The sequence below is a fragment of the Lampris incognitus genome, chromosome 10 (assembly GCF_029633865.1).
Source record: "Lampris incognitus isolate fLamInc1 chromosome 10, fLamInc1.hap2, whole genome shotgun sequence".
Lineage (NCBI taxonomy): Eukaryota > Metazoa > Chordata > Actinopteri > Lampriformes > Lampridae > Lampris > Lampris incognitus.
The window spans coordinates 47,178,269-47,191,866 of NC_079220.1; the positions used below are offsets into that span (position 1 = coordinate 47,178,269).

The window sequence follows — 13,598 nt, forward strand, 5'->3', positions numbered from 1 at the left end:
TCCTTAAAATAAGGAATCAGTCCTTATTTTTTTTGTGTGTGTATATATATATATATATATATATATATATATATGTATGTATATATCTGTATATGTAGTGTAACGTGCATGGATAAGTAGACACGTTGGCCCTTGGTTAGCAGGTCGGACCCTTTAGTCGAGCGGTTAGCGATGTCTTTCGCGGCGCGGGAGAAACGGGTTTGTGTCCCGGCTGCTGCAGTTCCTGTGGTTGCCCCCCCCCCCCAATTCGCTACATTGGTGTCAGAAGTGGGATTAAGTGGGAGTAAGGCCATCGGAAGCGTATGCGCCCAGAGGCATGAAGGAGCTAACATGCTTAGCTTCCCGAAGGAGGGGGGTAGTGTAACATGCGTGGACACGTTGGCCCTTGGCTAACGGGTCGGACCCTTTAGTCGAGCGGTTAGCGATGTCTCCCGCAGCGCGGAAGATACGGGTTCGCGTCCCAGCTGCGGCAGTTCCTGTGGTTGCCCCCCTAATTCGCTACAATATAAATAATATCTATTTGTGTATAGTGTAAGGCACATTATATTTGTGATGCCTGCGCTGCTCCGTCCATCCAACCCCCGTCCCTGTCCCCTCTTCCTTATTTCCATTTCAAGGAGTTGGCAACCTTAGATCCCAACCCGCTGGGATCTGTAACAAGTTAAAAAGCTGTTCTGGCTTACTGTTCTGGTAAATGGGAGGGATGTAAACATTGAATTGATTTTAGATACTCAGTCAAAACTGGATAACTCAGCTCAGATGAATAAAGGCACTCATTTATTCTAATTACTTAGTTACTTTTGGATTACTTTTCAGTAACAAAACTAGAAAATATTCTATTCTCATTGTAAGGAATGAATTCAAATAACATTGCAGTAATCGTCTACAACCCAGATAAACGCTTATATATATATATAGGTGGATATAGAAACTCTACAAACCCCCGTTAAAATGGCAGGTTGTTGAGATGTAAAAAATCAAACCAAGATAAATCATGTCAGAATCTTTTCCATCTTTAGTGTGAAATTGCAACCTATAAAATTCAAGTGATAATCTGAAACATTTTAGGGGAACAAAACTTACAATAACCTTTTATAATTGTGGATGTGACTGTGTTCAGATTTAACCAATCGCATTCAAAATAGCAGTTAGTAAACACCTGCCATCAATTAAAGTGACTGCGATTAACCTCAAATAAAGTTCAGCTCTTCATGTAGGATTTTCCCAACATCTTGGTTGCATCCAGCTGCAAAAGCCATGGTCCACAAAGAGCTTACAACGCATGAACGGGATCTCATTGTTGAAAGGTATTGATCAGGAGAGGTGTACAAGATAATTTTCAAGGCATATATTATGGGACACAGTGAAGACAATCATCAACAAGTGGAAAAATATGGCATAACAGTGACATTACCAAGAACAGGACGTCCCTCCCAAACTGATAAGACAAGGAGAAAACTGGTCAGGGAGGCTGCCAAGAAGCCTACGGCAACATTACAGGAGCTGCAGGAATTTCTGGCAAGTACTGGTTGTTCTTATACGGGACAACAATTCCCATATTCTTTATATGGCTGGGCTTTGGGATAGGGTGGCAAGATGAAAGCCTGTTCACGCGGGGGGAAAAACACCCAAGCCCAGCTAAATTTTGCAAAAAGATGCATCCAGTCTCCCAAAACCATTTGGGAAAATGTGTTATGGTCTGATGAGACCAAGATTGAACTTTTTGGCCATTGTACAAAAAGGTATGTTTGGTGCAAAAACAACACAGCACATCACCAAAAGAACACCAGACCCACAGTGAAGCATGGTGGTGGCAGCATCAGGCTTTGGAGCTGCTTTTCTTCAGCCAGCACTGGGGCTTTAGTCAAGGTGGAGGGAACCATGAATAGTCAAGTCATTTTTATTTGTATAGCCCAAGATTACAAATTTTTAAGTGGCTCCAAATACGTTAATTTTGGCATAAAACCTTTAGGTGTCGGCTAGAAAGATGGAAGAGGAATTTCACCTTTCAGCACAACAATGACCCAAAGCATACATCCAAAATCAACAAAGGAATGTCCCCACCAAAAGATCAACATTTTAGAAAGGCCCAGCCAGGGAGCTGAATACAGAAGAACATCTATATAAGAGAACTGTGCACAGGTGATGTCCTCACAATCTGACGGATCTGCAGTGTTTTTACAAGGAAGAGTGGGAAATTATTGCCAAGTCAAGATGTGCCAAGCTGGTAGACTCTCCGCCAAAAAAACTTCAGTGTGGTAATAAAATCAAAAGGTGCTTCAACAAAGTATTAGTTTAGAGGTGTGTGCACTTGTGCAACCAGGTTATTGTAAGTAGTTTTTTTCCCCTAAAAGGTTTCAATTTGTTTTTCACTTGACTTTTATAGGTTGTAATTACACATCAAAGTTAGAGAAAGTTCTGAAATTATTTAAGTTTGATTACATCACAAAAACCTGCCATTTTAACGTGTGTGTGTGTGTGTGTGTGTGTGTGTGTGTGTGTGTGTGTGTGTGTGTGTGTGTGTGTGTGTGTGTGACTGAAGCACCTGTCTCTAGAACCAATGCCTGCTTTGTTTTGCGACTGGCTGCAATATAGTACAAGTGGTAGGTATTGTGCAGAATATTGTAATGTCCCATTCCCATATCACTTAGTGTATTCTTGATAGTCTCATACTGTCATGTTCCACAACAACAGATAAGAAAGATGGTTTGTTCCCCCGGGCCTCCTCAGCCATTGAAGCTGTGGGTGTGATTGGAGCTATTGTCCCATAGTTGAATAGCACTCCTCCCAGTGAGACTACCTCACAGACAACAGTCTCCCACTTTGTGCCAGTTTTTTTTTTTATAAAAGCATGTATCATGTGGCCCGTGCTAACGCTCACAATACGGGAATGGTGATGTTGGCGTTGACGTGCAAATTCTGACATTTCTATTGGTGCCATTCCTTTATTTCTGCACATTAAGGACAATGTCATGGTCAGCGATAATGCAGCGGTACATCATATCAAGTGTGGGGACTGGGCCTTCTTACTCCTCTTCTGAGAGCTGTGACGTCGGTATGATTTCCAACAAGTCATCCTGGCGTTCGCTCTCTTGGACAGTTATGTGTGTGTGTGTGTGTGTGTGTGTGTGTGTGTGTGTATCTTGGATATATTTGTGTTGCACTGCTATGGGCTGGGGGAAATGAGATTTCGCTTTATTTCATGTGTGCAGTTGCATGGAATGAAATGACAAGTGTTCCCGGTTTTACCTTTTGTATGTGTAAACTAACCTTACAGAAACAAACCTCTTCTTAAAAAAATTCAGTTTTGATTTAATGGTTTGACTAAAATTGGACCTGTCACCGAGGGCTAAAGAAATTACCTTACGTCAACAAAGCATATAATGTTAATGTGTTTACTTTTTTTCAACTATTATGTTAAAATTAACTAAGAAATAATGGATCAGATATGGTTCAACATCTCTATTCTACTTATGCCCCCCCCTTGAAACACAGACACACATAAATATAGTATACACAAAGGCCTAGCTACACATAAGCAATGGTTGTTCCACAATACCTTTATTTAATGACATCAAAAGCTAATAACAAAACAGTAATCATTTGGAAAACAAATCAACAGGGTTTCTGAAAATTGCTATTTGCAGTCTTTAGAAAACACCCTGAAGATGAGATGACACCCCAGAGTTGAACTTAATATATTCATATTAGCAGTTTGGGTTGAGTTCTCTAGATCAGTGGTTCTCAACCTTTTTGGGGTCCTGGACCTCCTGCGTACTTTTGATCTACCCTGAGGACCCCTCCACCTGATCTTGGGGGAGGGGGGTTGCAATTTGATAGAAACAGTAGAAACTGCATTTTAAATTGCATTATAGCATTTATTCACTCTTTGGGGCAAAAATAAGAGCTTTCAGTTGTAACTTAGATATAGTTAACAAAACAGAATTCTTATGCAGTAACTTTCAGATATATGTAACAAAACAATATGTATTCAGTAACTTTCAGATAGATGTAACAACAGAATTTTTATGCAGTAACTTTTAACAATGCAAACGGGAGCGAGATCTCTTATTAAAATACAATAAATTACACTTGTGAAACAGATGTAATTAGAGAAAAAAGTCCTGTTACCCTTTATAGTTTAGGTAGATAAAGGTCTCAGTCACATTTGAGTAAAATAATCCTATTTCTATAAATGCCATAGGATCTTTTTTTTAAAGATATTTTATTTTCACGGACCCCTTGCAATTACACCACGGACCACTAGGGGTCCGCGGACTCCGGTTGAGAAACACTGCTCTAGATGATGAGCCAGTGAGCTGTTAGATCGGGACAGCTGTCCTACAGGGCTGAGGAAATGACCTTTCAGCAGAATTACTGAAAACCAGGAGATGTGTATATATATATTTTTTCTTCTTCCACTATTTTAGTGTCCAAGTAAGCCAAACCACACTGACCTCCTTCTCTGCTCGTTTTTCAGGTTATTCACTTTCTACAGATTTGAAAAAAAAACCTAAAAGGGAGGAAGAGGACAAGTTCCTCCTCCTGTATGTTCTGTGCATTCAAGACTGCCACGATGGCTCGCGATCAAAGAATCTACGGAACGAACGCCCAAGTCACGTGACGGCCAACGTGCGTTAAACCCACGTAGACTTTTTTATTTGCTCGTGACTGATTGCCGTATGTCACCGAATGCCGTGCTCGTGGCAGAACTGTTTGTTTTGGGGGTGTGGCCAAAGCTGCTTTCCAACGCCCGCGTGGAAATAAAAAGTCGCCGCGCGCCGAAGACAACACGGTTTGTCGGAACCTCGGACGGCGGCGCAGCTCCGACATGTGAGTACCATCGTCAGGTTGCCATGGCACCGCCCGCGAACCAGTCACCATCCGAACGTGCTGGTCTCTATGGTAGACTTGTAAAAGCAAGTAGTGTGACTCGTGAAGGGTCTGTATGATGTATGATGAGGAAATGTTTAGGACTTCACCTGTAACATGCAGCAAGAGAAAACAATTCTCTATTTTAGGGAGTTGTTCCTTATCCGATGAGAGGGTCTAAGGACAGGATGTTGTGTTGCTGTTAACCCACTGAGGCAAATTTGTAATTTGTGATATTAGGCTATACAAATAAAATTGATTTGATTTTGATTTGATATTACCATTATTATGTTGAGCCTTAACATTCTGTGTGTGTGTGTGTGTGTGTGTCACAGGATCTTTTTCGCAGGACTTGTTGTCTTCCTGCTGCTGCAGACAGCTGAAGCCGGAATTGGGTAAGAAGATGAGTTTCAGTCTTTGATTGGTGTCGCCCAGCTGTATGTAGTATGTATTATTATTACTACGTCGTTTGTCCACAAATACAAAGTGACCGGATGATTGTTTTGTCACTGCATGGGGGAGACGAGTCAGAGAATTGTCATAGATAGGAAAATGCATGTCATATTTCATGTACATGTGTGAGGAACTTAAGATATGAATATGTAAATATGGCTATCCATCTCTCTCTCTCTCTCTCTCTCTCTCTCTCTCTCTCTCTCTCTACATATATACAGAATTTTACAAATATAGCATTTTTTGCGACAAGAATTTAGTTGTGCAGAGGGCGTAGACCTCGTGTGTAGTGCACCTGGTTATTGGATATAGTATATTGTATGATTTAGGAACTAATTTAAATCTGTGTATCTTGATACTTTGATGTGAGTGTTTATTTCCAGTAGTTAACAACAGCTTCCCCTTTTTAAATATGCAGGAACTCGAGTGAGTCCAGTTTCTGCACTGAGACAAATGAATGCCTGCTGTTTGAACTGGTTTGTCAGAATGAGGATTACGAGGTGAGAGCAAGTAAAAGGGCAAAAGATTTTCACCTCTGATTGTTTAAAAAAAAAAGTTTCACAAAGCTCATTCCATTTCCATTGTCATTTCATGTGGATCAGGTTCGTCACTACGACTCCTTGAAGTGGGTGTCAACGAATGCGAGCTCCTACTTCGTAGATCTGAGTTTTATGAACTCCTTCAGAAGACTGTTTAAATACCTCACCGGCTCAAATGAGGATGGTGTGTTTGTATGTGTTTGCGTATGCGAGCTTCTCTGTGTTTGAGTGTTAATCTGTTTCCATTTGTGTGTTTAGAGGTAGGTAGGTGTGTGTTTGTGTGTTTATGCATGTGTCTGTATGTGTGTGTGAGATTGCACGTGCATGCATTTGTAATGCTTGCATACCTTCTGCAATGCCACTGGATAATTTCGGCTGTGTTTTCTTGTGCTAACTTCTTTTTCACTTACAGGTGCAAACCTTGACATGACTGCTCCCGTGGTCATCAAACTAAATAAGAAGGCATCATTCTGGCAACCCCACGTCTACACTATGAGTTTCCTGCTCCCCTCTAAATATCAGAAGAATCCCCCAAAACCCACTGACGACAAGGTAGGCTGTCTCAGAGAGTTGACAAGAAACAGATGGTCAAAAAAAGTTGGATCAGTTCATCTGGATATGTTTATTGACGGATATACATTTCATCACTCATGTAAGTGACCTCTTCAGTCTAAACTGGCTGCAGGTGTCCCCACCCTTATAAACAATACAGAGGCATAATGACCCAAACCAACAACAGTTTCATATGCAAATATGGGTGTGACCATTTCACTGACCATGTGTACTATTCACAGAGGATTTGGGAATGTTTGCAATCACAGCATTGTAAGATGGCGACAGATGTACTCTTAACCCCCCCTCCCTCGGTTCAGGGATGGTCGTTCCCTCTTCACATAGATGGCCTCTTTGACTCCCTGTTCAAACCAGCGTTCCCCTCTATCAAGGATGTGCATATCCTCCTCCTTGAAAGAGTGGCCACTGGCCTGTAGATGGTGTAGACTGTGGAGTCCTGGCCTGACGTGTTGGCTCTCCTGTGTTTTGCCGTCCTCTTGGCCAGCGTCCGTTTAGTTTCCCCAATGTACTAGTCACGGCAATCCTCCTGGCACTTAACAGCGTACACTATATTGCTCTGTTTGTGCCAGGGGACCCGATCCTCGGGGGTGGACCAACTTCTGGCACAGCGTGTTTTGGGGTTTGAAAGCAACTGAGAATGCGGTGTTTGGAAAATATGCATGTCAGCTTTTCCGACACTCCCGCCACATATGGAGTCACAACCGGTTTACGCTCAGACAGCTGTTGTCCTTCTCCTCTCTTGTTTGGGCGTCTTCCTGGCTTTGACAAATGCCCAGTTAGGATAACCACACTTAACCAGGGCCTGTCTAATGTGGGATTTCACCCCTTCCCTGGCCGCTGTGTCGATGTTGTTTACTGACACCTACAGTGATGTGTAGTAATTGCAGGGGTGTTTGATTCAAATCCCAGAGACCCATATTAAATGACAGGGTCCACAATGCTGTTACCTCAGCGCCTGCCCCACCCTAAACCCAAAAATCATAGTGGAACTTGCATTTAAGCAATTGATGTTGTACTACTGTACCTGTATCTTTTATAAACTTGTAAAAAAAATAAAACGTGGAAAAAGGTATTTTACAAACTTGTGCTTGCTAGCCACAATAATCAAACTCGCCATTGCTTGGCTTCTTCTGCAGTTGGATGCTATACTGAACACATAAAATGCTATGTTATTTTTCCCAGGAAAGTCGTACTTAACAGTGAACATTAAAATGAGCACCCAAAAAAAAGCATTTGAATAATAATGATTTAGCTATTGTCTTGTATACATTTGTTTGAAGATAAACCTTCAGGGTTGTAGCTACAATGTCTTTGTGTTTCCATATTTTCTATATTTACTATATATGCTGCGCTTACTTGCAGGTGTACTTTAATCACATGTCAGAAATGAAGGTGTACGTCACTAGCTACGGAGGATGGATGCTATCATCGGTGGCCAAGAGGCAAGCTGAGCGCCTGGCCGACCTACTTGATGACGCTGGAGCCAAATACAATCATGAGTACAGCTACATTGTGGGATATGACAGGTTAATAACCCTAATTTATATATGAATAATTCATTACCATTTCATGTACCCTGATATTAACGATGAAACTTTATTTCTATGTTGACAGTGTGATGAAGCTTTTCAACAGACACAATGAGGTGTGGTATGAAGTGGAGGGTGAGCCTGTGTGCCCTGCTGACAACTGAGTCAACTCCATCTTGAGCAATCATCCGCCACATGCAGAGGAAGCTGAAGGGACAGGAAGCTCTCACGACTTTACCAACAAGAAAGTGGGTCGTGGGCAGAATTGGGGTTGTATTACAGTCTCCAAATTCTAGGCTACTGGGAATTGTAATTAAAAGCAGATTGGTGACATGTGAGTAAATAAAAGTGTTTAAAATTGAGAGGATTTACTGGAAGATTCAGTAACGGCTGATTAGGTCTATAGTGTTTGTGTGTACACCAGTGGTATGTGGCATGATCCCCCCACGTCAATTAAACTTGCAGCATTGGAAATATGAATGGTTATTAATTTTTTTCTATTTCATTGCCTTCTTCCAAAAATCCTGTGCCAACATTATTGGTGTGACGTTTGACAGTACATTTTCCTTTTGTGAAATGGACAGCGTCATCCATGTTTGATGTTCTTCCACCACTTTTGTTGTAATATAATATCAGTATTGCAGCAAATTCGGGGGGGGGGGTGTGCAGCCCGGGACCGCCGGGACGTGAACCCGTATCTCCCGCACCGCGGGCGACAACGTTAACCAGTCGACTAAAGCGTCCGACCCATTAGTCCAGGGCTAACGTGTCTACTCATTCGTGTACGTTACACTACCCCCCTCTTTCGGGAAGCGCGTCAGCATATCAGCTCCCTCACGCCTCTGGGCGCACGCGCTTCCGATGGCCTCACGGTCTCACCATCCCACTTCTGACACCAACGCAGCGTTCGGGGGGCAACCCGGCCGGACCGTCACAGCCGGGACGCGAACTCGGATTTTCCGCACCGCGGGCGACAACGTTAACCAGTCGACTAAAGGGTCCGGCGCGTTCGTGTCACTATCATTCAGGCTTCAATTGTGGCCAAATCTAATTTAGGTTACTAGACAACAGCGTAACAATGCTACTCTGTTGTGGTGTCTTTTCTCTGGTTGTCAGTCCAATATTGACTTCGAGATCCTTCTGTATATTGTAGCGAACTACGGGCAACAACACGAACCCGTATCTCCCACATCGCGGGAGAAATCGCTGACCGCTCGACTAAAGGGTCCTACCCGTTGGCTAAGGGCCAACGTGTCTACTTATCCATGCACCTTACAGTATTTTCAAGGTGCTGCATGGTCCCAATCCAAACTGATCCCTCAGATTTACATCCCAGTGTTCCACTTTTAGCTGTGGAATATCCCAAAGCATTTAATAAGTCAAATCTGTTACTGGTCCTAAAGGTTTTCTTACTTACTCATTGGCTGCTTATTGTATCGGGCAAGTTCTTTTGTCCTCTATACAGTGACCCGGCTATGTTTCACTTTGTCTGTTCACACACCAGTATCCCCGTTAGATTTTACCATTTGGAAAAACGAAACCTCCCCAAATAGGACCTGTGTTTAAGACAGAGATGAGTCATCTTACAGAGTTTGTTCTAAGTCATAAACGTTGTCTTATGGTGGCTCTCGTGGATTTTGAAGAAATAATTTACTCACAAGAGCAGTGTTGTCAATGAAATGGCTGACTGCCAGCCTATTGTTTCACTCACTGCCCGAAGCTCTGCCATAAACTGACGTTTTTAGCCGCAGTTTTACGATACTATTAACAGCTTTTGGTGGATTTATGGTTTGCCTGTCCTATGTTCTGGAATTTATCCGATCATAGGCTGTTGCACAGAATTGATCACACTGGAGTCTCCGACTCCGTTGCGCGTGTGCTGTATGTGGCGAGAACTGTATGGACTCAGCCCTCTGCCGCGGCCGTAATGGGCGGTTTTATTTTTATTCGTCTATACTTCTTCGCTGAGCTTTTTGTCTTCTTCTTCTTTCGGCTTATTTCCTGTTTCTCAGGGGTCGCCACAGCGGATTTTACACTCGGTACCCTGTGGGGGGCACAGCACCAATGGCGGCTGCTGTTAAACCGGGCCTCGTTCATTTATACTTATTCTTTATACTTACATTATATTCAGTGGCCTGCACAGATATTTTTTTTTGGGGGGGGGCAGGTGCTCAAGTGAAAAAGGGCACTACAGGTGGTTGAGCACTACCTGGGGTCTATCTGTGCAGGTCCCTAATTATATTATATTGTGTTGTATATTATTATATATTGTTATTATTATTATTTATACTTATTTATTACTTATTTATACTTATTATCGTATTCATTTATGCTTCCTCACTGAGCTGTTTGTGTGATTTTTGGAAACACAGCCGTGTTCCCATTTTCCCATTGCTGATCATACCGGGGCGGGCTGTTGCTCTCAACACACGCCAGTCCAAACTGGGCTTCACCCATGCAGCAACGGCAACGCTAGAGACGCAGGTGCGGCCCATTCACGTGGGCAGGTGGGGCAACGCCCCCCTAAAAAATTTTTAAAAGAAATCACCCACCCAAAAACATAGTTCCTCCTCATAAACAATTTTTCCACGTTAATACACCATAATTTACATTGCAATAAATATTCTCTAGTTTTTGTGCAATAAGTGAATCAAACTAGTCAACTTTTGATCTTTGAAAGTTAAAATCGTCATTTCAGTGATTCGGTCTCAATTTAGTGCGTTGTGCAATACTGGGGCAGGAGACCTCAGCGCCCCGCTTTCGCTGGCAGAGTTATTGCAGCACCTTGTGGTCAAAGATGAGAACTGCAATAAGCGCCAATAGAGGCTCATTAGGGCAGAAATGAGTCTGCCCTAGTCCCGTACCCCGCAGCCCTCTGTTTTCTTGAGTTAGTCTGCACATTTAGACTTATGTTTATGTTTTTATGTATGCATTGCTATTTATTTCAATTTCAAGAGGTTACATAACAGCAAAACCGAACAAGTTCAACTATGAGCTTCAGGGAAAAGACAAAGACGAGGCACACATGATCAGCGCTGTCAATGCCTTTAAGGCCAAGGTGGGTGTGTGTGCCTCACAGCGGAGGCATGGAAGGCTGGTACACTTAGCAAACCTACAGAAAATGTCACTAAACATCGGAAACAAAGATGCTTTTCTCCCACAAGAATTCTGCACCCACCTGCAGAAACTGGCATCCGAGTTTTCAGGAGTTAAATGACGTAGGGGAGGTTGTTGCGTTTATCTCGAACCCTTTCCTCCCCATTGAGATTGAGGAGTATTTGCTTTACTAATTGGAGATGACGTGGAGATAATTGATTTGCAAAATGACATCGAGTTGAAAGCAAGATCAAGAGACAGTGACTTTCGGGGTCTTGTAAACACTGAAAAGTTTCTCCTCCTTTCATCTTGCGCACCTACGATGAAGGCCTACTTTGGATCAACATATCTCTGTGAGATGGCCTTTTCACAGATGAAAATAATCAAGTCAAGGACAGGTCTTGTCTAACTAATAGACATCTCACAGACAGAGTCAGACTTGCTGTGTCAGACTAGGGCCAGACTACAGAGCACTTGCTGATGGTGTGCAATCACAGCCATCACATTTATCCAATTTCCCCTTGGGAATGAATAAAGTATTTCTGATTCTGATTTTGATCACATTGAATTTGTGTGTGTGTGTGTGTGTGAGGGGGGTCTCATCCACAGCCATCAGAGTGAGTATTGCCAGTTTGAAATATGATCTGTTGTAGACTATTGTTTACAAAAGGATATGATGTGTGTTGTATGTTGTTAAAAAGGGAAAGTGAAACTACTGCACATGATTGGCTTAGGCATGTAATTGACTGATGATTGTTGAGGTTATTGTGAATGGTGACTGAGTAATAGGCCTGTGGAAATATTGAAAATTCTTAATATGACTTGTCACAAAATTTTTAATGATAGTTGCACTTACTTCTGATTATACTATTTGTATGATTAAATTAATACTTTGCCTGTTGTCATAATTATAATTGGCTTGGGATCTCGGTTGGAGACAAATATTTGATAGGGGCTTTGAAACAAAAATTATTGACATATGACTGACAGGAAACAAAATAAATGTCAAAGTGGAACTACATTTTGGGCTTGTTTTTTTTCGTCATTTTTTCACGTGGTAGATCTTGGTTTACATTTGGACTTGGGATGTGATCTTAGGCTTGAAAAGGTTGGTGACCACTGCTTTAAACCAACGTCCAAACAATTCCCAACGTCCACACTGGGCCTGATGCTAACATTTTAGCATGAGCACTCATCAGCTAACCTGTTGCAGACAGTTCACTTTAACTTTAGTTTCATTTTGACAGTCACTGGAAAATGTGTATAAAGTGTTCATAGTGGTATCAGTAAAGAGGAGACCTGAGATCACTGCAGGCTCTAGAGAGAAAATTATCTAAACAAGTAAAAAGACTTGAGAGCCGGAGCTACAACCTGAAAGCTGTTTGTTTGAATCCCCACAGATGGAAATGAAGAACTGGACGATAAGTGACGACAGTGTCTGCATCTACAGTCACTTGGTATGATGACATCTACATCTATGGGCTCACTATCATGATCAAAGTGCCCTTGAGCAAGGCACTGAACCTCAAACTGGGCCTCGACACTGTAGGTGAGCCTGCACCATCCAATTTAAATTTAACAGGGTCCCCATTGCTTTCTCTGAAACAAACTACAGAAGCACTAAACGGCAAAGATGAAAAAAGATCAAGAGTACACATGTAACCCCACAAATAATGCAGATTAAACCATTCCCTTTATTATATGATATCATCCCTCTATATGGTGTAAATGAAGGAACCTTGGTGGTAAACTGTCTTAAGGTATTCAGTATGGAGGAATATCCTATACTGTGTAAGCCTACATTGACGATGGGAGGATTGTTTATTTATTTATTTATCTGTTTATTTTGGATGAACGAAAAAATGTGAGGTAGCAATCAGGGTAGCGTTATTTTTAGAATGTCAGACTAACCTGGTTAAATCTGGAGAACCTTTGCCCATGTTTTTTTTTAAGTCCCATTAGTGATGTCTGAGCACAATAACTACACATGGACAAGCAAACTACCAAAATGTTCAAATCAGGGAAATTTCACATGTAGCTGTACCTCAGACACCAAATGAACAAAATCATGAACGCATGAACTGACAGAGGTAAATACAAAGAGTCCTCCAGAAAATGAGGAATGCGTCCTAAATTACTCAATTACTGGCCTGAAACTAATCAGTACTTCAACCATTCAACCTACTTTTGGTATCAACCTTCCACCAGATGGCACCGTCACCATGCTGACTTCTAAGACTGAGCCTATCTATGACTATCTATGACTATCCTGATCTATAACCTACAGGAGCCAGGTTTCACATCGACGTTGAGTTATTATATTATATTGACATGTATCATGTGTGGAGGAGAACGAGAGCCAAGAGAACGTGGCCTTTTCACTAAGGCCCTGAGTGTTGATCATGGAAATGGCAGAGACTTAAATGATTAAACAAATTTCATAATCCATTTAAGAGCTAATGAGCAGATGTCATACCCAGCCACCCTTGAACTGTCTTATCATTTCGCGTCATTGTGGACTTAATTGAGGCAACCT

The 13,598-nt window shown here is 42.0% G+C and overlaps 1 protein-coding gene across 1 annotated transcript; it reads left to right on the plus strand.

Annotated features, from left to right (window-relative positions):
- Positions 1-4,751: 4,751 nt before the first annotated feature.
- soul5 (heme-binding protein soul5) lies at positions 4,752-8,433 on the plus strand. The gene is made up of 7 exons (XM_056288257.1): positions 4,752-4,833; positions 5,208-5,267; positions 5,744-5,825; positions 5,928-6,048; positions 6,277-6,416; positions 7,800-7,963; positions 8,052-8,433. Coding segments are annotated over exons 1-7 (648 nt in total). The 5' UTR covers positions 4,752-4,831; the 3' UTR covers positions 8,131-8,433.
- The last annotated feature ends 5,165 nt before the right edge of the window (positions 8,434-13,598 follow it).